This window comes from Mauremys mutica, chromosome 13 (assembly GCF_020497125.1).
Source record: "Mauremys mutica isolate MM-2020 ecotype Southern chromosome 13, ASM2049712v1, whole genome shotgun sequence".
In the NCBI taxonomy this organism is placed as follows: domain Eukaryota; kingdom Metazoa; phylum Chordata; order Testudines; family Geoemydidae; genus Mauremys; species Mauremys mutica.
The window spans coordinates 4,819,599-4,847,325 of NC_059084.1; the positions used below are offsets into that span (position 1 = coordinate 4,819,599).

The following is a 27,727-nucleotide window of genomic DNA, read 5'->3' on the forward strand; positions in this document are numbered from 1 at the left end:
AATCGGGGAGATGGTGGTACTAAATCGGCGCAGAGAGGCACTCACGTCCACAGCAGACAAATGTAAGGGAAGTAAGACACGCCCACAGCTAGGTCCCCGCAAGGCAGCTTACGGGGCCCTAAGCCTGTCGTATAGACCGGGCCTCAGGCTCAGTTTACCGCCTTCCCTTTATTTTCCCTTCTCTTGTCTTGTCCTTCCTTTTTCACTCCCTCCTCAAGGCCGCTTGATTTTCTCTCTTGATCCTTCTCCCCCATTCTCTCGTTTGTTCTCTCCCTCTCTCCATTATCCTTCCCTCCCTCCTCCATCCCCCCTTTTCCTCTCCTCCCCTCGCCCATCACTCATTCCCCCTCTCCGCCCCTCCCGCTGTACGCCCTCCCCCTCCAAACTGTCCCCCTTGAAAACAGCTGTAGCCCCAGCCACCCACGCCGGTCCGTTCTCAGCCTGGCCCTCCGGTGACTGCTGGGGCTTGTAGTCCTCGCCTCGCCCGGAGAGCGTGGGGAAAAGGCTAATGTGGACTACAAATCCCACAATGCCCCGCGGAGGGGGCGGGGGGCCTTGCCGGCGCACTGCCCTCTGGCGGGCTGTAGTCCCGCCGAGACGCCCCGCTGCGGGAGGCGGTGCGAAAGAACTACGAGTCCCATCGTGCCCCGCGCTCGGCAGGGCTGGAGATCGGGTGGACTGCGGACGCCGGGGTGTGTGAGTGCATCGCAGCCCCCCCTCCCCGCTTCGGCCCCGCCGCGTCCCCCTGCTGCGGGGAGCGGAGCCATGGGCGGGGAGGACGAGATCGTGCGCATCGCCAAGCGGCTGGACAAGATGGTGTCCAAGAAAAGCGCGGTGAGTCCGGTGGGCGGGGAGACCCAGGGGTGCCCCCAGCTCCCGCCCCGGAGCGCCCGATCCCGGGGTCCCCCCTCCGGAGCCCCGCCCCTCCCAGCGCCTTCCGTGCCCCCCTCTTCTCCCTTGGGTCCCCCCCTAGAGCGCCCCTCTTCCCTCCTCAGCTCCCGGGGTCCCCCCTAGAGCGCCCCTCTTCCCTCCTCAGCTCCCTGCGCCCCCCGGGGGTCCCCCCCCAGAGCACCCCCCTTCCCTCCTCAGCTCCCGGGGTCCCCCCTAGAGCGCCCCCTTCCCTCAGCTCCCGGGGTCCCCCCTAGAGCGCCCCCTTCCCTCAGCTCCCGGGGTCCCCCCTAGAGCGCCCCTCTTCCCTCCTCAGCTCCCTGCGCCTCCCGGGGGTCCCTCCCCAGAGCGCCCCTCTTCCCTCCTCAGCTCCCTGCGGCCCCCGGGGGGTCCCCCCCTAGAGCGCCCCTCTTCCCTCAGCTCCCGGGGTCCCCCCTAGAGCGCCCCTCTTCCCTCCTCAGCTCCCGGGGTCCCCCCTAGAGCGCCCCTCTTCCCTCCTCAGCTCCCTGCGCCCCCCGGGGGTCCCCCCCTAGAGTGCCCCTCTTCCCTCCTCAGCTCCCTGCCACCGGGGTGCCCCGTCCCTGAAGAGAGCCGCACCAGCACTTCAGTCATGTCCCCTGGGGTGCCCCCTCCCAGGCTGTGCCCTCCCCCACGAGAGCACCCCTGTCTCCCATTGTGTGTCTCCCCTCAGAATGTGCCCACAGGGGTGCCCCCCACTGTCCCTGGTTATCCCCTTCTCTCCTGAGTGTGCCTCCAGCCCTCTCATGACCTGGTGTGTGCGACCCCCCCCCCCATGCCCCTCTCCTTACAGCCCTACCTTGGGGTGTCCCCTTCTGAGCCCTTGGGTCCCCTCTCCCTGCTGCCTTTATGGAGCGTTCCCCACACCCCCCTCCTTTGTTTTCAGTTATGTCCCCACTACTGCACCCCCCGGTATCTCCCCAGAACACCTAGTATTCCCCAGCACAGCCCCCCAAAGCCTGCTGCTGCCCCTCGTGCGTTCTCCCATACAGCCCCCTATCCCCTGCCGTCCCCCACTATGTGTGTGCCCATAGCAACCCTTCACCTACGGTCAAGTGGATCTAGCTCCAGTGCCCTCATGTTCCCTATCAATAAGGCCCTACCAAATTCACGGTCATGAAAAATGCATCACGGACCATGAAATCTAGTCTCCCCCCATGAAGTCTGGTCTTTTGTGCGCTTTTACCCTATACTATACAGATTTCAAGGGAAAGATCAGGGTTTCTCAAATTGGGAGTACTGACCCAAAAGAGAGTTGCAGGGGGGGTAGCAAGGTTATTGGGGGGTTGGATTGTGGTATTACCACCCTTACTTCTGCACTGCTGTCTTCAGAGCTGGGTGGCCAGAGAGTGGTGGTCCTGACTGAGGGCCCAGCTCTGCAGGCAGCAGCGCAGAAGTAAGGGTGGCAATACCATACCATGCCATCCTCACTTCTGCGCTGCTGCAGGAGATGGCTCTGCCTTCAGAGCTGGGATCCCGGCCAGCAGCAGCCACCGCTCTCCGGCTGCCCAGCTCTGAAGACAGCCCGCCTCCTGCAGCAGTGCAGAAGTACTGCAACCCCCCCCCCCCACAATAACCTTGCAAACCTCTTCCCCCCAACTCCTTTTTGGGTCAGGACCCCTACAATTACAACATCGTGAAATTTCAGATTGGAAATAGCTGAGATCATGACATTTACAATTTTTAAAATCCTATGACCGTGACATTGACTAAAATGGACTGTGAATTTGGTAGGGCTTACCTATCAACCATCTTGCAGCAAAGCATTGTAATTCTCAGTTAGCCATCTGCAACATTGTGGTAGGTGAGCCACCTGTTGCTTTCTGCTCCAGCCCTGTTAGCCCCCCTCCTGGGTGCTTTCCTTGTGGAAATGCATGGTGGCCCCTCATCTACACCTTTCTGCCCCTATAGTCCCCTCATCGATGCCCTGCCGGAAAGCACATGCATACAGGGAAACCTCCTTTGCCTTTTGGTGGCCTTATTTACCATCAGACCTCCTCAGAAAAGCATGATGAGTCTGGGGGAGCCCTTCTTGCTGTCCCCAAATCCTTCCCTCAGCTCCCTTGTACCTTCCCATTGCAATTTCGCTGACTCCTGCAGCCCCCGCCCACCAGTATACCTGCAGCCACCATCACTTCCTCTCAACCCCCTGCAGTACAGAGAAGGGTAGACCTTGCAGCCCCCTCAGCCCTCTGAGGTCTCCATTATTTCCTATCACTTGGTCATCACTGCCTTGCCTCAGAAGGGGAGCACCATCACCTCCCCTTTCCTCCCCATCCTATTCTGCTGCAGTAGTGAGAGAAGGAGGAAGCTCTCATCATCTCTCTGTAGCCAGAGGTGTGAAGAGCTCCCTTCTTCCTCTCAAATGACCAGAGAAGAGGGGAAGCACACCCATCGTCTCCTTCTAGTATTACAGGAAGATTTTTGCTGTCTCCTATCTACTTCTGGATCCCAATTGCCTCCCAACCTAGAAAGCTTTGGTGGGAGAACACATAATCTTCACAGCTGAAGTGAGGGAATTCCTTCATTTCCTTTCTCCCCCCAGCTCCTCCTGTATCTCCTTCCTGGGGACTGATCCTTTCTTGCTCCCTCCTCACCTAGCAGTTCTCAACAACTTCTGTGATTGCCCTAGTTCTCTCACTTCAGTCCCCAACTTTCTTCCTCAGGGGGTGGATCCATGTCTCCTCTTAACCTTCCCTTTATACAATAGCTATTTCTCCAATCTTCTTCCCCTGGACTGCCTCCCAATACGCTTTCTCTCGACCTGCTCCCCAGTACTCTTCTTCCTCCCTAATTCTCTTCTGTCCCTTCACTATGAAGATAAAATGACAGTCTCTGCTTTCCCCTAAAATCACATCACTGAAGAGATCCTCAACCTCAAAGTGGTGGGGTGTTCTTCAGAAAAGGAAGCATGAAAGGATTGTTGAATTGGCTTCCAAGTGTCGGTGATTAGCAAGGAGAAGCAGTGTCTTGAGTGATTTGACCTAGTTGGCATTGGAGTGTAAGGTAACGGACTGTCCAGTTGGTAGTTTAACAGGTGGGTCACTATATCCTGTGATTTTGGAGTGTAAGGTAACGGACTGTCCAGTTGGTAGTTTAACAGGTGGGTCACTATATCCTGTGATTTTTGGCTACTAAACCATGTGCAATTTACAATACGCGAACCAGCATCCAAACCTTTGGTTACTGCAGTCGTGGTCCTTTGCTACTGGATCCTCATTTTGGGTACTTGTGCCCCACTCTGCCCCCACCTTGTCAAATGAGGAAGTTAACCTTAACATACACTGGTCCCAATCCTGCTTTCACTAAAGTAAGTGGCAAAACTTCCTTTGAGGGGAATAGGAATTGGGCCATTATGTGCACTGTAAAGGCTGCATTTATTTGACTCTCGATCTCGGAATGTCAGAAAGAAATTTGGCGAGTCATTCATTCATTCGTTCTGGGTAAGTTGCTGTAAAGCTCCTGAGGGAGTGAATTGCCTGTGTGTGCATATTGAAATCTTCAACTTCACTTTGATTTAGCTCTCACAGCCTGTGTCCTGCAGGATGATGCTGGCAGCTGGATCTCTTCCTGAGATGAATCGGAAACAGCCTTTCTGCATGGAGGGGGAGGGATCTGAAGCTGAAATTTGTCAGTTCAGGCTGCTTCACACCACAGCAATTACAGTCTCTGTAGGTTTTGTGTTTCAAATGGGCCTGGAGTGGTTAGTATTTTAAATGAGCTGTTAAATATGAACATTAGAAGTCCTTGTCAGTTAGGAGAAGAGAGGAAGAAACTGCAGTCTGAATGGAAGCTGACAGATTCCAGGCTATAGTTTTCACGGAGAGTATTGCAGAAGTGAGGATTTGCTTACATCTCGCCAGAGTTTGCAATTGTACCTGATATTTTAAAATGTACATATGGTGTAGTTAGGGCCATGCAGCAATTGAGTTTTCTGGATACAGTGAAGCAGATGAATGAACATTTTACATACCATATTCCAGGTGACCTGCTCCCTGACTTCCTTGCTTCTCATCAGTTTTGATACAGTGGTCAAAGCTTTTCTAAAGGGCAGTGGATGGACATCCTGAGTACTTTTGCAAAGCAAGTTTCCCTTCTAGCCACAAATCCTACCAGGGACACAATGCCAGCAGCTCTCTACTATCATAGGCAAAATAATCACTACCCCCAGGGGTGATTGTGAAGTGCTCTGAGAGCCTCTGATGCAATACCTTGGCAAAGGTATCCGCATCATCAACCAGGTCACCTAAAATGGTGATTTGCTAACAGGATTATTCCTAAAGGAAAAATGTTGTGGGAGGGTAGTTTTTTAGGTGTCAGTTCTTATCTGAGGTGCATTGCTTAGGAGTTCTAATTAAACTATCTGGATAAGGATAATAGTTAACTGTGTAAGTAGTAGGCACAATAGAAATGTGCTGCGTGCCCGGGCAGATCTGTTACATAACAATGCTTCTCTATCTTGCTTGGTTCCCATACTTTAGCTAAGGCCTCCTTATATACTGTAATTTCAGGAATATAATGAGGATTGTTTCTAGTGTCATCTAAAATATTAGTCTCAAGATTGGCTGGCTGGTTCCCTCATGTTCTAGGAACAATTGTTGCTTTATTGGCCTGTGCAGGTTGAGTTTAAGTAGCTGTTCTTTTTTAGATGATATGGAAGAAGTGGCCTATAATTTTTTTTTTAGTAACTAGTAGATTTTTTTTTCCCCCTCCACCCTTCTTTCACAGGATGGTGCGATGGATTTGCTGAAGGAACTGAAAAGTATGCCTATCACTCTGGACCTGTTACAGGTAAATCATGCAACTAAGGCAAGGAAAACTAAAATCCAGATGTAGGTGGAATAAATGCTGATTTTTTTGGGGAATGAGATTAAGACAGTCTCCCCTGCCATTTGTTCCATCCTCCCAGAAACATCAAACAAAGCTATGCAATGTTGTATTTATAAAGCCTCACCAACAGAGGTGCTTAGGGTATCAGAACAAATTCAAAATTCCATTTGTAAACATGAAATGAAAAGACCACGCTTTTCAAAACCAATGGAGGGATCGGAATAAAGAAGGGGAAAATAGACTGGGGAAGCAGCAAATGTGAGGCCAGCAGCAATCATAGTTTTTAAAAAGCATTTGTAAAACTACTAACAAAAGAGAGCATCATGGTATGTTTTAAGTGGTGAGACAGGGACTGAAGCAGAGCTTGAGGGGAAGCACAACCTAGGGCCCACCAAACTGATGAAGTTGATGGAGTCCATAAAAGTTGGGGGGCATGTTCCATCGGGATGAGAGTCTCTGGAAAACTCTCGGGGGAGGAGGGGCAACTCCATTCTGGTTTTTAGAACTAAGTTAAATAGTTAATAAAAGTTAAAGGCTTTAGTAATATGCTGAAACTTAAAAACACTCCTTCCGGGCTTCGGTAACAATTAAGGTGCTGAACATCCTTTTAAAAGAAAATCCTGTTAGAAGAGTGGTTGTGGTTTAAAGGCTTGAAGTATCGTGTGTTACAGCTATACATCTGTTTATAATTTTGGCCCTGTTTTTAAATTTCTAGGACTCTCTGAGGGATTTTCTTTCAAATCCTGTTCAGTTTTGAGTAATTTATATATGCTTCTAGGTGGTTAGGAAGGGGAAAAGGTGTCATGGGAGATGGAGTTCTCCAAGAGAGAGCCATATGCTATGTAAGCCAGATATTAAAGACTCACTGAAGAAGCCAACTTGTTGGTAGCTGTAGAAGCATCAAGCAGCTGGCTCTGTCTTGGTCAATGCTGCTGTGTCTTGTAGTGGAGATCTGTTGTTCTCTAATTTTAGTGCCATTGGCTAACTAGTCAGTTCTTGAGTGGTTCACTTCTTGAATGTTGATTTGCAGTCCACCCGGATTGGGATGTCGGTGAATGCGCTGAGGAAGCAGAGCACTGACGAGGAAGTGATATCACTTGCCAAATCACTTATCAAGTCCTGGAAAAAGCTTCTAGGTAAGAAAATAAGCAGGGTTTATTGGATTCAGTTTACCAAATAGCCAACTCTAGCAGCTTTGCTATCCTGTAGGCTGTGTTACTCCTACAAGCTTCTGTCTGCATCAATAGAGATAGGAAGTTCTAGCAGGCCACAGAACTTAGAACCTTAACATTAGACTTCTCATCTGGAGGGTTTCAAGTACTACACAGTGAATTCCATTTAATAACATTGAGTTCCTATTTTAAAAGAAAATGGTCCCTGCAGAAGAAGTGGAATTAAGGGCCAGGACTGCATGTAGTTAATGTGCACTTGCCCAGGCTTGCGAGGTTTGAAATAAGAATAGTTAGCATGCCAATGATAGTAATACACTGATCTTATTTATAAAGTTCTTCATTTGCTGACTGAGGTGCTCAGGGTGTGCTGCAATTTAAAGTAAATGCAATATCAAAATATCAACAAACTAGCACAACAGATAAAAAGCCAACTAGTGTAACGTCGTAAGAAACCTGCTAGAAAACATTTCCAGTGGTGATGAGTTGGAGGGTGAGGTCTTATTTAAAATCTTAATGCTTGACTATACTTCCTGGAATGGGATATTGTAATGCTTAATGAGCAAATGTTCATAAAGCTCTTTGAAGACGGTACTTTGCACAAGGGTAGCCCTTTGCTTGCTCAAAAGCATTAACCCATTTAGCCCCCTTTCAAAGTAGCTAATTAGTACAGTCCTCCATTTTTCCAAAAGTCAGTCAACTTGTCTAAGATTACTTTGTGAGTCTAGCAGGCAGGGATTAGAGCTCAGGAGTTTCACTCCCACTTCTGTGTTCATTCCTCTAGACCACCTTGGAAATAAAAGTGCATTATAAACAACCTTTTCTTTGGAATTTCTGAGAATAAATGGAAATACTCCACCCGAGTACTAATAAAGACACTTTATAGGGCTTATGGTGCCACTGAATTTTTTTTTCCTGATTGCAGACCATGAAATCTTAAGCCCTTTTAATTTCAAATCAGCAGAGAGGCTATGTCTTGAGTGGGTTATTTGTGTCATTGGTAACTGATGTAATTATCTTTAGCATAAAGCATCCTTCTAAGCCTATGGCAGTACCTGTGTGTGAAGCTCAGAGTAGAGTGTCCTTTCATCAAAACTGACAAGTCTGTCTGAGTCAGTAGAAACAAATATCTTCTATATTTAATACCATCAGGTTGTTCAAGGTGTATGTGAAATGAACTGCTAGTTCCAGTCTGCATCTCAAAGAAACCTCCTACAAATAACTTGGCAAAGAAGCCAAAGATTAGACGGGTATTGGAGATTGAACTCTTTTTTTTTTCCCTCCAACCCACTGCCGGGGCTGGTCCTTCTATGTCAGGGTGGATACATAATGGTGGGACCATGAGGGGAAGCCTTCACTGCCTGCTCCTGGCCTGTATCTGATCTGCATTTAACCAGAACTTCTGTCTTCAGGACTGCGAAGCCATCACCTTCCAACAGCACTGAACTAACTGGAAAAGAAATACACTTCTTAAAAGAATAAATTGTATCCCTGGCCTTCCAAACACCTACCTTGAGAGAGGGGCTAGCCCTCATTGGCGCTTTTGAAAATTGGATTGGCTTTAAGTCCCATTTTCAAAAGTGTTTTTTGAAAATTTTACTCAGTCTGTACATTCAGCAGCAGGGGCCTCACTAGAAAAGAAACTTTGGCTGGGATAGGTCTTCCCTCATGAAGAAGCTAATCTCATGGAATGAAGGATGGGTCCTTTCACACTGGCTAGCTAGGGAAAGGTTTGTGGTACGTTTGCCAGTTGCTTGACTTCTTGCCAATCAAAGGCAAGTAGAAAGATTACCATGGGTGCATTGCAAAGTACTTTAGCCTGTATAGACCTATTCCTCCATGCTGCTCTTCTGGAGCTAGTAACTTGCCTCTGACCAAATATCCGGGCTCCCAACCATCCTTTGTGCTCTGCTTAGTGTAGTCAGGATTGTGGTGTGAAGATGAACCCTGAACCCTCTGTAGTATCTGAGTGTTTGTTTTTTCCCTCTTCTCACTGGGTGCAGATGCTTCAGAGGACAAAAGTGAGGAGAAGAAGAGGAATTCTTCCTTGTCGGCATCCTCCTCAAAAGAGAGCGGTGACTCGAGAGACCAAAGGTAACGCTTCCCTTTAGCCCAAGATGATGCTGTTGTACATGTTGTTCCATCACTTGGGGCTTTCTGTGTTAACATTTGATCTTTAACATGTCTATGGGGCTGTGCAATTGGTCTGCTCAAATGCCTCATTCTGATCAGACCTGCCAGGAGTCCAGCCTATCCAGCAAAGGTGACAGGCTGCCTGTAGATCCGTGTGGTATTCTATAATAAAGAGAAACTACAACTGTAATGGAAGAATAAACATCTACAAAATACAGTGGCTTTAGTGAGTTTTTTTTGCTTTCTGTTCTACATGATTTGTTTTACCTTCACGTTTCCATTTCCTTCTGTTTCATGCTGGTTTCTTTCTCTGTTAATAAAACATTCCTTTGGGTTTGATTTTGTTTGTGTTGCATTTTTATATTTTTTCCCTTGTTGTAAACCCTTGGAGTCCTTTAGAAGAGCTGTGACTATGCTCAGCTTTAGCCTTCTATCCTGATGCATGGGAGCCAAGTATTCACAGATGCTCCTAGCAGGAGCCTCACCCCCCTCTCCTGCCTGCACGATGATCTCTCCTCCACGAGTGGTGGAAGAAGTCCACCTGCCCTGCAGTCGGCATCTAGCTGGTCTGCTGCTGACTCACCCCTCTTCATGGAGTGGGTACTCCCCAGCCTGTTCCCCTTCTGGCAAGTGTAGTTAGAACAGTTAGCAAGGGGAAGTGGGGCCCGAGTGGAGGGCAGGGAGGTTATGAGGTGGGACCAGCTTCACCAGAGTCCCAGCTGTGCCTCCCAGAAGCAAGAGACTGATCCTTCCTTTTAGCCAGAGCGCTCCCAAGAATCCCGCGCGGACTCCAGGAACCTGGCCGTTTCATAAGGTGTAAAACACCTGTGGATTAGTCAGTTTCTTAAGGATTAATATTAAGAATGTAAGAATGGCCACACTGGGTCAGACCAATGGTCCATCTAGCCCAGTATCCTGACTTACGACAGTGGCTTGTGCCAGATGCTTCAGAAGGAATGAACAGAACAGGGCAATTTTGATAATCCACCCCCTGTCATCCAGTCCTAGCTTCTGATAGTAAGAAGTTTAGGGACACCCAGAGCATGGGGTTCCATCCCTGACCATCTTGGCTAATAGCCATATTCCAGTTTCTGTTTATTGGTAACTCTGGTTTACGAGTTTTCCCATGCTCATTAAAGTCCGTCCCTGCGTATGCCAGTCAGTCAGTTCCTATCCAACTAGCCTCTTTACCATGTCTCTGTTTTGTTTCAGAACTGTCACGTGACTGCTGCTGCAGCTTAGTTATTTTCAAACCCCAGTACCTTTGTGCAGGGCTGGTACTGTGAAAGTTACCAGCATGGTGGCTGAGCTGCAGCAGTTTAACTTGCTACATCAGTCTCCTCCTCCACTTGTGTATAAACTGGAATGAAATGTTCCAGAAGACCATGATTTGGCATGTGCCTTGCCATGTTTTTAATGGCAGTGGATCCCTCTGGTTTTGAGGCCATAAGCCCAGCTGCAATGCAGTGTAAAATTGGAGCAGGGACCGTCTCTTGTTCTGTGTGTGTTCAGTGCCTAGCACAATGAGATCCTGGTCCATGACTAGCGTTTCTAGGTGCTAATTCTACAAATAACATTAATCTGGAATCTCCCAGATGAAGTTTTCCCTTTGCATTGTGCAAAGACAAGGATTTCTCTGGGACGGGGGTGGCAGGGCTTCATGTGTTTTCGGTGAAAGGTGTGCTTTTGTAAGCTGGGAGAGGAGGGGTGTGAGCACAGGATTGGGACCCAGGAATACCTGCCGTCTAAATCCTGCTTCTGGCGCTGGATCCTTCCGTGCCCTTGGGCAAGTGCCTACGATTCTTACCCCCATTTCTCAATCTGTAAATAGAGAATGATACTTTCCAGCCATATAGGAATCTGGTGAATCTTAGTTCATTTGTGTCGGCAAAGGGGAAAGTAGTATGTTTGTGCTAGGCTGATGGTATACTAGAGTCAGGAAATACCACCTCAGAGAAACCTCTGGCTTGGCCTCTAGTAGACTTTCCTCAGGAAATTCTTGTGAGTCTGAAGTAAGGGGGTTTTCCCGGCACATTGCCCAGAGTTCCTCAGCTGCCCCCAAAGCACCTGGGAGAGTGAGTAGGGTGAGAACTGTGTGAGTAAAACAAATCCAGTCTGCTAGGACACTCGCAGTTTGGATGAAGTGGTCTGGAGTTGTCACAGCCCGAATAACACACCAGTTGTGGTCATGGAGGCAGAAATATGGTGCTACCGGCTTTTTCAGCAACCAAGGACCAGTGGATTACCTGTCAGTCTCACCAAATGCTTTGTCCTCCACTAGTAAGACTCTAGGAGCCACTGCACGGCTACTATTACTTTTTCATTTCAAAGTGCGGTGCAGACATTAAACCTCCAACACCCCGTCAGGTAGAAGTACCCTCTCCCTTTTAGAGGGGGAAACTGAGGCAGAAGTTAGGTGTTAGAGATATTTAGCCCCTGTCTCCCAGCCCGTAACCAGTCCTGTACATCATGCTGTCTAGTTACAGAGAGAAGAGCATATGTTCCTCTGATGGTACAAAAGAGACTCCCAATGCACCCTGACAAACTCAGAGAGCTTACTGGCTAAGAATTGCCCCGGCGTCTCTGTGAAGAACAGGCTGAGACTAAATGAGTCAGTCGGTATGGCTGATCTCTGGGCGATGAGTGCACTCCTATGCTGTTTGATGAGGCTGCTATCAAAGCAGTAGAGAGGCCAGCCAGTGTTGAAATGTTCTTACTTCAGCCCTGGAGTCTGACAGATTTTGGCTGGGCCTTTCCCCTTGGGATATCTCTTGGCCCATAACTTTTCTTGATTTCTGCAGTGCAGATGGGAAATTTCTTTTGCAATGACATGGGAATTAACATCAGTGCAGTTGTATCCAGAGCGTCTCAGCCCTCCAGTGTGGAGGTGGAGCTTGTTTTGGTAGGCGAGGTTTTTACGTGATACACTAGTATATGGTATCCCTTATAAAATTATATCCTGCAGTTCTGTATTATGGTTCAAAGCACTGTATCTCACTACTGGATGGTGTAGTATTGTGGACTATTACTACAGTATTTTTTAATAGGTTGCGTATAGAGTGTCTTCATCTCTGGCAGCACTGTGGTTTCTTTTTTGGCCAGAACTCTCATCAGGCCACTTATTGGGAGTGTCTGGATCTGTTGCATGTCAGTGTATTACTTTTATGGCAATTTCCTTTCCACTGCAGTCCAAATTCTATTATGAGTCTGGCCATCACACATGTCACCATTTTGTTCTTGGGTCACTTCTTTTGTAATGCAGAGGACTTTTTAGTCTTCTCTTGGGTAAAGTGTACAGCCTTATTCCCATGTTTGACAGGAGCAGTATGAGCCCACAGGATTTCCTGAAGCAAAGCAGCTCTTTGTGGTGAGGGTTCTATTTGCCAACTATTGTAATGACAGACGAACCTTCTCTTACACAAACTTTGTAAGTGTGGGCTGGACTGCTGTGAAATCTGTTTTGTTTGATCCAAGAGCAATCAGCTGAGGTTGTTCTCAGGCTTGCTATGGTTTTAAACTGCAGGAGTGAGGAACAGCTTGTTCTGCTTCCCTGCCGGTCCACTGGACCACAGCCTACTCTCAGGGCTTCAATTACCTTTCATTCTACTGCACAAGCAGGCAGCTGGTCTACAGGGTTTGGGGGTTACTTTGAGCCATAACCTTCCTGGGGCTGGCCCAGGTGACTTCTGTTCCTGAGGTAGAACTGCACTGAGACACACAACACCTAGTGAGGTTTGTAGGGCAGAATATCAAATTCTCTTTGAGGTTGGCAATGACTTTTTATACACACGTCCACAAATGAGTCTTCCAAAGCTTTGGTGGATGGTTGTTTCTTGGGCTGTTGAATTCTACCAAAGCCACAAGCTCATGTAACAGCTTCTAGATATGGCAGGCTTTACACATTTCCCGGGATGAGTTTTTCTTGGTCTCTTTAAAGCATCAATTGCTATAGGCCCCATCTGCATGTGTGCAATCATGTGTGCACTCAAGAGTTTGCAGGAATGGTATGTGCAAACCGCTCTGAAAATCAACAGGTACTCCACACCTTTCAACCATCAGGCCACTTTTCCTTAGTTCCCTAAATATTGACTTAGGAATCGAATTTTCGGCATCCAGATTTGATGTTTTAACTCTTAAAGCACATGGAGCTTATTTTACTCCTTTTTAAAGATGTTTAATTAGCAGAGATGTGACAGTTAATGGAAGCGGAGTCCTAGAATGGAGATTTTTGCTTTGGGATACTTTTGTGGCTCAATGTTTCTGTGAGGCTGAGACAAAGGACTTGTAAAGTTCGCCCAACAGAAGCACCAGTCTCATTGGGAAGCATCTTAGAACCCCATGTGATCCACAGAAATACACATTCAGCCATGTATGTGTAGTCTGTACAGAGAGACCTAGATTCGTATTTACTGCAGTAACTGGTGGTACTTGTTCCCTTCGAAACAGCAGCTGTTTACTGGCAAACCACCATTTGCAGCATCTCTTGCAACCCTAAGCTGCATACATACATCTCTTGCAAGTCGCGCTGTATGTACTCAGCTTAGTGGCGTTAGTTTTTTAGTCTACATTTAGCCTACATTTTCAGAAAAATGCACACGCAAATTCACTTGTGCTGATAACCTGTTGTACATCTCCATGACTATTTGGGCCATTGTAAATCTGGCCCATTGTAAAGCCCCTTTGCACAGTCAGTTACTACAAAGATGTTTAGACACCTGAAGCTGCAGATGAACCCCTAGTGGATTTTGCAAAAATGCCTAAACCAGTTTCCTGCCCAGTTCTCATTGAAAAAGCTCAATGGGAGTTAGATGCCTAAAAGCCTTTGAGGACCTGGATCTAAAGTCTTTTGTTCAGCCCCTGAACAACCGCCAGGGATCAAACTCCCTACGCGTCACTGTGCCCTAACCCTTGCAACATTTCCCCGTAGGGAGCACCAGTAGGCCTGCGCTTCCATTCCCATTGCAGCCTTGGCTACGTTGCTGTCCATGCCCGCAGGGTGCCATTTGGGGTAGGGTTTTTAAACGTGGGATAGGTACGTCTGGAACTAGAGTCAAACCACTGCCTCCTCTCATGTAGCAATGGGCAGCTTAAGATTTTGGGGTGCTGATATGCTGGGCTGGGTTGAAACTTCCCCTACTGAACTATTCCCGTGTCAATGCCTTGAGCTGTCTGAGTCCCATTGTCGGAACAGCAGCGGTAGCAGCTTCATGATTAGGGATAAACACACAAGGTTTTAGGACAGCTTCGTTGCCTTGCGAGTAAACCAGCAGACCTAGTATAGCAGAGTGGGGTCTGTGTCGGTGGCTATAAATGTCAGCTCGAAGGGAGTCATTCTCTCCCTCTTCCATCGAATGGACAGAAAACGGGTTGGGTTCTCTGCTGCCCCCTACAGGTGGGGAGCTGGTTATAGATTCTGTGCCCCTGCCCCCAAACAGGTCAAACAGCTGGATATGGTCCCTAGGGATCAGATAGCAGAGGCTAGCTGGAGTTCATGGGCTTTGGCCACTCCTCCTCTCTGCTGCTGCCATGTCCTCTGCCATGGGGGCTGTGGAAAGGGAGGCATCCAGCAGGCCTATGGTTTCTGCTCCCTTTGTGGTGCCTGAATGTGCAAAGAGAGCAGAAGAGGGCAGAGAACCTGGCTGTATACGCGGGGGAGCTGAGCGTGCGATAGAGGCTTTCACCTAGTTGAAGTTCAGCCTAAGTCAAGAGGAGCAGACAATATTACCCTCCTGTTAAGTGGCCTAGAGGGAGTGAGTAGGTGTTTTCAGGCTGTTTCCTAGTGGTGGTCTGTCCACATTACACTCGCTCTTGTTAGCAGCTCAGTTAGTGAGGGCTAAGCCTGAGGGCATGGACACTCACCTGCCCTTTCAGCCCGAGTAGTGGGCCTTCCCGCCACAGAGTTAAGCTTTGTGGCTAGAGAAGCTTGCACTGTTACTGTCTGGGCTGTACCTGCTCTGTGAATACCCAGAGGACTCCAGTCTCCAGGGCTGTCAAACCAGCCGTAAGTGCATCTGTAAATAAAAACTGTAAACACTAGGGGGCCTGACTTTAGAGAACCTGGGTGCAAATGACTGTGCCTGCACATGAAAATGACCATGATTCACCATTACAGGTGCAGTTAGTCAATTAGCATGTTAATTCACAGCTGTTGTCCATGCTTCCCATGCCTCTGGAAATTTGGGCCTCAAATGATTCCAACTTAGAAGCGTCAATGTCTCCCTCCTAACCAGTGTGTTCTAAGGAAAGTTTCGGGCGGGGGGGGGTGCTCTGGTTGCATGACCCATTGTGACTTCATACTACAGTACAGACAAAGCCCAGGTCTCTCACCTGCTACTTCTCGTTAACTGCTGACCTTTTTTACAGATTTTATAGCTCTCTTCCAACTCAAATCCAGGGGATTTTTTGAACTGTTTTGATGGCAGGAGTTGCTGCATTGAAGAGATAAGGCTTTACATAGAAACCAAAGAGGTTAGAATCTGTGCTGAGAGAAACTTCCATGGGAGAGAGAGGAGGTTCTCTGCCTTTATCCTGCCTTTGGCTAGTACTCTCGGTCAGGGCCGGGCTTCCTGGGGTCATAAACAGGGAACATCTTCAGCTGGATTGTACTAATCTTCATTGAAAACCCCCTCACCAATAGGGAATTTGCTAAGCAGCGTGCCATTACCAATGCTCAGAAATCAAGTCACGCTAGTTGTGGGTGGAATTCACCTCTTCCCATTTAAAGCCGGGATAGGAGGGAACTGAGTCGGGGGCTGAAGATGTAGAATTCAGACCCCTCTACCTCTAGGCAGGAAGTGAGACTGCAGCACGGAAGGACTGCTCCCCTGTATGGGGTTTTTTGGTGGCCGGGTCCGCATAGTCACTTCTTTCCTGGTCTACTTCCTAATAGTCCTTCGTGCTGGCCTCCCATTGCCATGTCCAGGGGGCGTAGAGGCCCTACTGCATCCCTCAAGAGGCCCCATATACAGCCCTACCACAGTGCAGATATGGGGTGAAGGGCCTTGATCTGATCTTCCTCTCTGGCCTGCATTTCGCTCTAGATTTAATTTCAATCACTTGGCTCAACCGAGAGCCTTGTTTTCCATACAGCGTTTTTGGTCATGAGACCATAGCCCCGGTGAAAGATGTTGGCCTGCCAGCCCTGGAGACTAAAGACTTCTATCTCTGGAGAATCTGCAGCGCAGTCAGTAGCTGAGCAAGCTTTCCCTTATTACCCTGCCCATGTGCCTCAATCTTGAGCTGGAGGAACTGCCTCTGGGGGCATGAGTCTCCATGGCCCATCTGCTTCTGGGGCTCTCTGATGAACCTACCTCCCAGGGTGGTACTTAGAGGAGCAGTTTCTGATGTGGTCACTTAGGAACTGGACTGCGATCACCCGACTCCTTCAGCAAATACCAGATTCATGGGGGGAGCAGAAGGGGTGATGTTTACATTTATTGCATTTTGATGGGGTGAATAAGGGCATAATTTGGGTTATGTGATGCATAGAATGATAAAAGTACTGATGGACCAGCTCACTAGAATGGCTAGACATTCCTGACCCTAGCATTTCACATATGGTGGGAGTTCATGTTGTGGAATCCTTGATTGTGTTGCATTTTAAGAATGTGCAGAGGAGCACATGGTGTTTATTTGAACAAACTCCTTTATTTGACTGGCTATTCTGATTGCTCGCTGAAGTGCTTTGCAATGCATTGTGTGGTGCGTATAGTGCTTCAAATAAAAAAGTCTCTTTTTTCCATACAAAACACTCCAGGAATAAAAACATCGACCCTACTCCCACAATCCTAGCCCAGGCACCCCTTCGCTCCACCCCAGTTCTAACAAAATTCACTCCCGAGAGCAAAATTAATTTTAAACTCCCCACAAAGGGGGCATCTGTGAAAAGAGTCGGACAATCCCTGAGGATCCCATCATCACTAACTGGCATTGACGTCACTGGGAGCTTTGCCTCAGTAAGGCTCTTCCTCAGGTCTCGGCATGTCATTCCAGGAGGTTCCATGTTCCAGGGAGCTCTTTCTTGGAGTTGTGAATTCCTGTATGGCTGTGTGCCAAAGTACCAGCCCCAAACACCCCGGGCCCCATGTTGTCAGGTGACAGAAAGTCAAAACCCAAGCATGGAGTATTGTCAGTGTCCAGTAGCTGTGTAATAGCCCTTCTCATTGGGCCTGTTAGGAGATTTTAAATGGGGAACTCTGTGTTCTGAGGCAGGATTCTTGGGTCAGGCTGTGTTAGGGGAAGCTCTAGGTCACCTCCTTGCTCTGCTGATGGAGGGATGACCTGGGATCGTTCTGCACCAGCCCAGAAATGCCCCATACAGAGCACCATCTCTGCACGGCAGTCCTTTTGCAAAGTGGATTCACTGTATGCTCCAGTGCTGATTGTCCAATGTAGGGACAAGGCGGGCGCGGTAATCTCTTTTATTGGACCAACTTCTGTTGGCGAGAGAGACAAGCTTTCGAGCTCCATGGAGCTCTTCTTTGGATCTCGGCATGTCATTCCAGGAGGTTCCACATTCCAGGGAGCTCTTACTTGGAATTGTGAACTCTCATATGGCAGTGTGCCAAAATACCAGCACCAAACTCCCCAGGCTCCATGTTGGCAGGTAACAGAAAGTCAAAACCCAAGCATGGAGTATTGGCAGTGTCCAGTAGCTGTGTAATAGCCCTTCTCATTCGCCTCCAAGGGTATGAGCATTTTTCTTTTTGTTCAGTGGGGTAAATCAGTTTGCATAAACAATATCATAGAATCATAGAAGTGGAAGGGACCTCGAGAAGTCATCTAGTCCAGTCCCCTGCACTCATGGCAGGACTAAATATTATCTAGACCATTCCTGGCAGGTGTTTGTCTAACCTGTTCTTAAAAATCTCCAATGATGGAGATTCCACAACCTCCCTAGGCAATTTATTCCAGTGCTTAACCACCCTGACAGTTAGGAAGTTTTTCCTAATGTCCAGCCTAAACCCCCCCTTGCTGCAATTTAAGCCCATTACTTCTTGTCTTATCCTCAGAGCTTAAGAAAAACAATTGTTCTCCCTCCTCGTAACAACATTTTATGTACTTGAAAACTGTTATCATATCCCTTCTCAGTCGTCTTTTCTCCAGACTAAACAAACCCAATTTTTTCAATCTTCCCTCATAGGTCATGTTTTCTAGACCTTTAATCATTTGTGTTGCTCTTCTCTGGACTTTCTCCAATTTGTCCACATCTTTCCTGAAATGTGGCACCCAGAACTGGACACAATACTTCAGTTGAGGACTAATCGGCACAGAGTAGAGCGGGATAATTACTTCTCATGTCTTGCTTACAATACTCCTGCGAATACATCCCAGAATGATGTTTGCTTTTTTTGCAACAACTTTACACTGTCGATTCTCATTTAGCTTGTGATCCACTATGACCCCCAGATCCCTTTCTGCAGTACTTCCTAGGCAGTCATTTCCCATTTTGTGTGTGTGCAGCTGATTGTTCCTTCCTAACTGGAGTACTTGGCATTTGTCCTTACTGAATTTTATCCTATTTGCTTCAGACCGTTTCTCCAGTTTGTCCAGATCAGGGGCGGCTCTAGGCACCAGCAAAACAAGCTGGTGCCTAGGGCGGCCAAATCTAGGGGGCGTCCCCTGCTGCCGGGGGGGGCGGCAGGCTGGGTCGGCGGACCTGCCGCAGTCATGCCTGCGGGAGGTCCACCGGAGCCCCGGGACGAGCGGACCTGCCGCAGGCATGACTGCGGAGGGGGCGCTCGTCCCGCGGCTCGGCTGGACCTCCCGCAGGCATGACTGCGGCAGCTCAAGCGGAGCCGCCGGACCCGCGAGCCGTCCGCAGCTGCGGGCGGTCCAGCCGAGCCACGCGGGAACAGCGGTCCCTCTGCAGTCATGTCCGCGGGAGGTCCGCTGCTCCCGCGGCTCCGGGGCGCCTCCCGCGCATGACTGCTTGGGGTGGCCAAAAAGCTAGAGCTGCCCCTGGTCCAGATCATTTTGAATTTTAATCCTATCCTCCAAAGCACTTGCAACCCCTCCCAGCTTGGTATTGTCCGCAAACTTTATAACTGTTCTCTCTATGCCATTATCTAAATCATTGATGAAGATATTGAGCAGAACTGGACCCAGAACTGATCCCTGCGGGACCCCACTCGTTATGTCCTTCCAGCCTGACTGTGAACCACTGATAACTACTCTCTGGGAACGGTTTTCCAACCAGTTTTGCACCCACCTTATAGTAGCTCCATCTAGGTTGCATTTGCCTAGTTTGTTTATGAGAAGATCATGTGAGACAGTATCAAAAGCTTTACTAAAGTCAAGATATACCACGTCTGCAGCTTCCCCCCTATCCACAAGGCTTGTTACCAAAGAAAGCTGTCAGGTTGGTTTGACACAGTTTATTCTTGACAAATCCATGCTGACTGTTTATCACCTTATTATTTTCTAGATGTTTGCAAATTGATTGCTTAATTATTTGCTCCCTTATCTTTCCAGGTACAGAAGTTAAGCTGACTGGTCTGTAATTCCCCGGGTTGTCTTTATTTCCCTTTTTATAGATGGGCACTAGATTTGCCCTTTTCCAGTCTTCTGGAATCTCTCCATCTATAGTATCAGGCTTCATTGATAGGTTATAAGGACTTGTCAGCATCCACATGTGTGCAGAGTCACCCCAGCTCCTAGGAGCTCTGTGTTCGTATCCAGGGATAGCCCTATTGGTTGGCATATTGTCATCTTTGTGAATTTGGGGGGTGGCTATTGGCCAAGGTCTTTGCTCTGCTTTTTTCTGATTGGTTTTACGTCATTGTAATGAACAGGATAAGTGACCACGTTGCCGCTGCGCCCTGCGCTGCGCTCAGTGACCTGAACCGAATCATTCTGAGAGGTGAAGTTTCTCTAGGGTGACCAGACGTCCCGATAAAATCGGGACTGTCCCGATTTTTAGGCGTTTGTCCCGTGTCCCGATCGATGTTTGGTCGGGACGCAATTTGTCTCGATATTTCGCACTCCTGGTTTTTTTGTTTTGTTTTGTTTTGTTCCGCCGGCGAGACTCTGCTTTTTTTTCCTTCTTCTTCCCTCTGCCGGCGGGACTCTGGGACTCGGGTTTTTTTTTTTTCCCCTCTGCCAGCGGAACTCTGGAACTGCGGAGTTTTTTTTGCTGTGCCGGCGGGACTCCCCCCCCAATGTGTCCCGATATTTTCTTCATCCCATCTGGTCACCCTAAGTTTCTCTTCTAGCTCCAACAAAAGGCAGGACCCACCGAAGACTCCAACCACGCCGAAAATCACCACCTTTCCGCCGGTGCCCGTCACCTGCGACGCTGTCCGCAACAAATGCAGAGAAATGCTGACTTCTGCTCTGCAGACCGACAGTAAGTAGGGCAATGGGCTCCACTGGGCTGGCTGCAAAGTCCCACAGAGGCCCCTTTGCTGTGCATTCCTCCTGAGCGTCAGAACCGTCTGTGCGTAGAGGTCAGTGCTGCGGTAGGGAGGAGTTCCAGGCACAAACAAGAGGACTGTAGCCCTTAATCCCCTGGCCAAAGATTATTTCATCCAGGGGATCTGGGGATCGACCTCTCTGTGCCATAGAAAGGATGAGAGTAGGGATGGCCAACTTCTGCTGGGAGTATTCTGCTGGGCATCTAGTTGGGGTGACCTCAAGCCAGGGGAGTCCCATAGGCATTGGGTTCACTCCCCATCGCCTGCTCTTGTCTGATTCCTTTAAAACTCAGCTGACATCCCCATTTCCCCGCTGGGAGAAAGTGGAGCTGGAATGCAGTGGGCTGGATATGTTAGTAACCACACTGCTGCCAGTAGTGTTCTGCGGCTAGGACTGGACTCTTAGGGAACGCAGCTATTAGAACGGATCCTCTTGAAGGTCGTACGTCTATAACGGCTTGTCCCTCAGTTACACATGTGCTGCCCCGGTTGAAGTCAATGGGAGCTGTGGGTGCTCGGCCCCTCGGAAAAGCAGTCCCTGAGTGTCCCACGTTGGGCCCCTAATACTTGGGATGTCCAAAAGGAGAGGTCGCCTTTGAAAATGAGGGCCTGGCTGCATGCTGAGGCTCTGCATGAACTTGGATTGATGAAGCGTAAATGACAGATGGAGAAATGCACAAGTGACAAAGCTTTGCTCAAATCGCTCCTGTATGTCTGACATGCCAGAGAGTGTTAATTGCAAGAGTTTCATTGTATCGTCCCCTCACCCCATCCCTTGTCTGCTTCAAGGAAGCCCAACCCCTGGCTGTCCATCCCCTTCTTGCTCATCGGTCATTTGCCATGTCCAGGCTCCAGCCACACAGTCATTACATCACTCAGGCTGTTCCTTATACAGTAAAGGTTGTTTACTGGGTTTCAGCAGCTCTTTGCTCCAATTAGAGCAAGTAGGAAGTGGGGGGAGATAAGGGTGTGGGTGGAGGGAGGTTGCAGGCCATTTGGCCAAGAAGAAGTAAAGTGAAGGCCTGATTCTGATTACACTAGCTTTACTGCTGTGTAACTCCATGGATCAGAGTGGAGTTATCGCCAGGTTACACCGATGTGAGATCAGAATCAGGCCCTGCGTATTCATGTTAAGGCTAAGTTATAAGTTCCTGATATCGTGTTGGTTACTGGCAAACAATGTGTATTACTGCACCTGGGTGCCAATCGTTGCTTTAGCTCTGGACACCCCTCTTGGAGTCAGTGGAGCACCAGAGGGCGAAAGTTAGCTGGGGTTGTCTATTTTTGTCATTGTATTTTAAAATGTGTCAAGGGGTGCCTAGGCACTGCCTGTGATAGAGGGAATGTGTGAGTCGAGATAGGCAGAGTGCTCGGTATTGGTCCCCAGGGTCTCCCTCGATGTTCGAAAGTGATCAGTAATTGTGCTTGTTGTTCTTTTACAGGTGACTACGTTGCCATTGGTGCTGACTGTGAGCACCTCTCTGCCCAGATTGAAGAATATATCCTTGTGCTATTGAGGGTTCCCTGAGCAGCACCCCCGTGGAGGGGTGGGGACATTAACAGGCCAGCAGAAAAATAGGGGCGAATGGTGTTTGTGCAAAGTTCTCGCTCAGCCTGGGCTCTGGGCTGGGTCGCAGCGTTGTTCTGGAGTAGCAGAGCTGCAGGGTAAAGATGAAGCCCCTGGATGGATTTGTCATCGGCTCAGAACTGACCCCCTCGCTGGTGTGATTGTGCATGACCGCCTGTTTGTACTGCCCTGATTGCCCCATCCTCCTGCGCACAGACGTTCCCGGACAACTCCCCCACACTTACCGCCTTGATGGCTCTCATCTCATGGGGCAGGGGCCAGGCAAGATGTAGCAGTTGGTGTCAGGTAGCCTGCTAATTTCAGAGAAGATGGAGCGCCAACAGTGTGTGTGTGGGGTTGGGGGGGTGTTAGTTACATGCTGTTAGTGTAGGGTTGCACAGCTTTCCAGCCGCTCTAACAGATAACAGCATGTGGAGGTACTTGAGGATAGTGGAAATCAGCGCTGGGGGGAAGTCATTCATTAGAAGGGAATTAGCTGCAGCACTGGGACCGCTCCCCTCCTCCCTGTCCTAAACTGGCTTTGGGGGAACCCCTTGGCAATTATTTCTGGGGAGGGCGGCAGCTCAGCACTGGTCCCGGCCCACATTTGACAGCTCCTGCTGTGCGAGCAGGGAAAGAGCCCCAATGTCTCCCAGTATTAATCCCCGGCCGTTACAAGTGCTTGAGTTCAGTTAAATTAAACAAAACCATGGCCTGGCGAGTATATGTGGCCTGCTGGTCAATGTGTGGGCCTGGGAGGCCTGATTCCAGCTTCTACTCGCAGCTCTGCCACTGACTTGCTGTATGCCTCTGGGCCTGTCACTTCACCCCCTCAGTGCCTGTGTCCTCATCTGTCCACTGGCTGCAGTCACGGGGGACTGAGGCGAAATTCCTTACTGCTTGGAAAGTGCTTTAAGATCCGTGAATCCGAGCAACGGTAGGTGTAGGCTGACCAGACAGCAAGTGTGAAAAATCGGGATGAGGGTAATAGGAGCCTATATAAGAAAAAGCCCCAAATATTGGGATTGTCCCTATAAAATCGGGACATCTGGTCACCCTAGGTAGGTGGCAGGACTAATTATTCCCCTGGTAGCCCCTTAACTGTCCTTGTACATATCTACCAAGACGTCAAGAACACCGACATGAAGTACAAAAACCGCGTGAGGAGCCGCATCTCCAACCTGAAGGACTCCAAAAACCCTGAGCTGAGAAAGAACGTGTTGTGTGGAGCAATCACCCCGGAGCAGATTGCAGTGATGACCTCAGAGGTGAGGAGAGGGGGAGGTAGGGAAACCTTCATAGGCATTATTCATAAGGGATCGTGTCCCATTGATTAACTTCAAGGTAGCAGCCGGTCTGCTCTCAAGATGGCAGCTCTGTTATGGTTCAGATCAGCAGCAGCCACTGATGTGCATGTCAGGGTCAACCACCTGGGGGGGGCTTTTTAGTAAAATCGAAGGAGTTTGGAGCCAGAGATTGGTCCTGGACAGCTCTGGAGACTGAAGCCCTCTGTGTATCCACAGAGCACTATAGCACACGCTTCCCTGCACTGTGTCTCAATGCTGGCTGGAGAAAGCACCGCTACAATTAAATGGCAGTTCTGTACTTGGCCTCTCAGCTGAGAATCCCACACAACGGGGCCAGGTAGTGGTGGAGACATTTGTCTACTGGAAGCTAGACTGAGCATCCCAGTCACTTTCCATTGGCCACAGGTGACACAGGCTGGGTTTGAGCTGGTAACCTATAGCTGAGAGGCTGCCTAGCCCATTATCCGTCCCGTTAGCCATCCGGCCCTGCTGCCTGTGTTCTCCCTCTGCGTCAGTGGGACCAGCAGCAGTGTGGTGCGGAAGTTGAGCTGATGTGCCTTTGTTGGTATCCTAAAGGAAATGGCCAGTAACGAGCTGAAGGAGATTAGGAAAGCCATGACGAAGGAAGCGATCCGGGAGCACCAGATCGCTAGGACGGGAGGGACCCAGACTGACCTCTTCACCTGTGGGAAGTGCAAGAAGAAGAACTGCACTTACACTCAGGTGAGCCACCATCTTTGCTTATAAAGGGCCCCGTCCTGCAAGGTTCTGAGCAATCTCCACTCCGGTCAGACCAGTGGAAATTGATGATGTTCAGCATCTGCCCAGCTGCCCTTGGCACATCATGGGATTGGGCACTGCCAGGTGGCACGGATCCTGCAGCTCACCAGGAGAACCTCAAGGGCCAGATTTTTCAGGGTTGGTTAGGTCCACAATGTATTTGCAAAATGTGCTCCCTTCATTTGAATGTAGTTACCATGACTGCCAGTTGGGTCACTGCACATGCAGAGCACTGTCATTATCCTTGAGCATGTACTGTGACCTGAGCTGTGCAGGTAGTTGCAGTGATTTGACATGCAAGGAAGCACCCAGTTTCACCTGCACGCTTTGAAAATCTGGTTTCTGGAGTTTAGTAAAGTTCCTGTGTCTGACAAGCCTGTTCGGAGGCAGCGGTCACAGGGTTAAATACCAGGATTCCCTATAGGTTTAAATACAAACCAGATTGGTAGTTTGCAGGCAGCAGTGACAGAATATGGCCCTGGCAGACTGTAAAGCTGGAGTTAGGAGTAGCCTGTAAAAGAGAATGGTTTGAGTGCTTTTTTATGTTTGCCTCGGAAAGCTGTGGCTGGAGGGTTGGGAGATGCAGAGGCAGTTTCCTTAGGCACTTGCCTGCACTGAACGTGTGACTATCATGGATTCTCTCCAGATTTTAGAATGGGAACGGAGCAGCTGTGAGCTCGAGCTAGGGGGACCAGATGTCCCAATATTTGGGGTTCTGTCCCTATTGCCCCCCACCCGATTCTTCACACTTGCTCTCTGTCACCCTGGCTCGAGCGCACACAGCGCCACTGGCGTTCGGAACGGACGGCATTAGGCTGGGGTTTTCGCCACTCTGCTGCTTCAACACTAATCAGTTTCAGCGGGTGTCATGCCAGATGGCGGCAGATAGATGGACCATCCCACATGGCAGTAGGTATCAGCCACATAAAGACCACTGGGGACCCATCTGCAGAGTGCTGCCGTGGTGATGAACAGAAAGAAAATGCCCTCCTTGAACTAGCCCAGCCCCAAGTGTGCCCGAGCCAGGCTGGTGCCAGTCTAGAGCAATGGTGGGCACACTACTGTCGTGCAAAATGGCGTTTTCACCACCATCCTGTCTACGCCTGCTGTTGGCAGTCATCCAACACACTGGTGACAATCCCAGTGCCCTACCTCCATGACAGCTTCCACTGTCCGTGCCGTCAGCTGGGACTAGTGCCGTGGGAGGACGTGGCTGGAAAGCGTCTGGGGTAGAGACGCAGCCACAGTGTTCCTTGTACATGTCAGCAACGTAGTGTCTCTCAGGGGTCTGCGTTCTCTTGGGAGGCAGCCGATGGGCTCCCTTCCACTGTCGGCTGCAGCCTCACGCCGATTGAATGGCCTGCCCGCATTGCTGCCAAACTCAGCCTCCGGTAGGTATCAGGGCTTTGTGCAGGGTAGCCGTGGTAGCACCATTTCCACACGCATTTAGGGGAGACCCTCAGGCTCCTAGCACTGCGGTTTCAGTGCTGTCAGGGTTGGGCTCTCCTGCTCCGTGCCCACAGTATGGGTGTGCTGTGTGAGGCCTGAGTATGGAGACAGGTATTGAGGGGACGTAAGGCCATCTGGCTTCATCGCACTCACTGCTTAAAGAACAAAGCGTTTTCAGTAGGCTCTGCAGCCCAGCCTCGGCGGTGGGGATGGAATGGGAGCCCAGGGAGAGGAGGGCAGTGACTAATCAGACTTATAGGAGTGGGAGGCTCCTTTTCCCTGCTCAGACCAGGCCTGCTGCCCCGGCTCACAGGCTGGGTTCTGACTGATGAATCCAGAGGCTATTTGAGGACTACCAGGGAAAGCCCGTTGTGAATCTCTTTGGAAGGTCCAAGTGGGGGCTCTTCCTTCCCATCCCTTCTTCTCTCCTTCCCACAGGTGCAGACCCGCAGCTCCGATGAGCCCATGACCACCTTCGTCGTGTGTAACGAGTGTGGGAACCGCTGGAAGGTAGGGCGTGAATGACACTTGTTTGAATGAGGGTGTGAAATTTATGAAGATAGGTGGTGTCGACAGCTGTAGTGTGTCATCTTAGGAATAAATCCTTAGCCCCCTTCCAAGCCCCAGCTGACTCTAGCAACTGCTGTCACACCCAGGCTAGAGGGAGAGGGAGAGACAGAATGTAGCATGTCCAGCGAGTCTGTCGGGATGGGACCAGCACTCAGAACTTCTGCTCTGGTCACTGTTAGGGTGGACTTGGCTGTTGGGTGTATAGAGCACAGATCTCCTTCTGTGACACGGTGGGATGCTTTGCAGCCAGTCACTTTGCAGGCCTGGCCAGATGTACATGCTGGCACTGCTGGGAGGTCAGTGGGGCAGAAGTTCTTAGAACAAACTCAGCCTCCATGGCCCCATTCACCCACTATAGCCCCAGTGAACCAGCACTGCTTTCCATGCCCTCGCCGGACATGCAACACTTCTCTGGAGCTCCCCTCCTGCCACACACCCAGGGGCGGCTCTAGACATTTCGCCGCCCCAAGCATGGCGGCATGCCGTGGGGGGCGCTCTGCCGGTCGCCGGTCCACCGGAGCCGCCTGCCGCCCTCCCAGCGACCAGCAGAGCGCCCCCCGCAGCATGCCGCCCCAAGCACGCGCTTGGCGTGCTGGGGCCTGGAGCCGCCCCTGCACACCCCCAATAGAAAAGAGGCAGGAGTGACAATTATTCAGGCTTTTCAAGCTCTCTCATTTTTGTCCCTTCACGCTGTGCCCAGACTTGGATTGGAACAGAAATGTTAGCTATAGAGTGAATGGTGACCAGCAACAGCACTGGCGCCTGCCCCTTGATGAGAGTGGCACCTCCTTATGCCCAGCTCTCTACCCCTCCTTCACACAGGGTGGCTCCTGTAGCTTCCCCTGCCATGGGAGCCGAATGGTGGTGCTGGAAGTTAGCGAGACCACTCGTCTTTAGACGAGAAGGTTCTCCCTACTCCAGGAGCAGCATGTACTGCTTGTGCAAGATTCCCCAGCCCCATGAAGAGGGACGCTATCAGCCAGATCCATGGCTCCTTCGTGGCCCCGAGTGCTGCCCACGGCCCTTGTTTGCAATGGGGTTTTCTAATCTGGGTTTAAACTTCAATCTTTTGCAGTTCTGTTGAGACGTCTGTGAGCCCGGTGGCGGCGGCCGAACCTGGACGGACCACAACCTATATTCTCTGACTTCTCCAGCCATTGTGTACTGTATCCCAAGTGAGTTTCCTTTGTGTCACACACTAAGTGCATCATCTTGGGGGGAGGCCTGGCTCTCAGGTTGTGCACCTGTGGAGAGGAGCAGCTGTGACTGGAACCCAGGGGGCAGGCGGACTGGCGGGAGAGTTCACTCCATGCATTTTGGCTGTATTTTCTCATCCAGATAAGTATTGTCATTTTTTCATAACAGTATTAAACTTCTTTTGTTTTGTTTTGTTTTTTTGCCAGTTTCTGACTTTTATTTGAACTTGCTGCTTGCAGCACTTTGCATTTCCTGCCCAAATGTCATGTGGACTCGGTGGATGAGCACTGCCTGAGATACCATCCAGCCAGAAGCCACACCGCTTACCATAGATACCCTGAAATTTGGTCTTCCTTCTCTGTTGGGCAGTAAGGTTGTGTGTTAGCCCACTGTGCCATCAGAAAA

General features: G+C 49.7%; 1 protein-coding gene across 1 annotated transcript; it reads left to right on the forward strand.

Annotated features, from left to right (window-relative positions):
• The first annotated feature begins 628 nt into the window (after nt 1-628).
• Nucleotides 629-27,495, forward strand: TCEA2 (transcription elongation factor A2). The gene is made up of 10 exons (XM_044986185.1): nt 629-834; nt 5,635-5,697; nt 6,767-6,872; nt 8,909-8,999; nt 20,252-20,385; nt 21,895-21,951; nt 23,133-23,287; nt 23,903-24,049; nt 25,994-26,065; nt 27,201-27,495. Exons 1-10 carry the CDS (start codon nt 766-768, stop codon nt 27,207-27,209), a joined length of 903 nt encoding a protein of 300 aa, XP_044842120.1. The 5' UTR covers nt 629-765; the 3' UTR covers nt 27,210-27,495.
• Nucleotides 27,496-27,727: the final 232 nt, after the last annotated feature.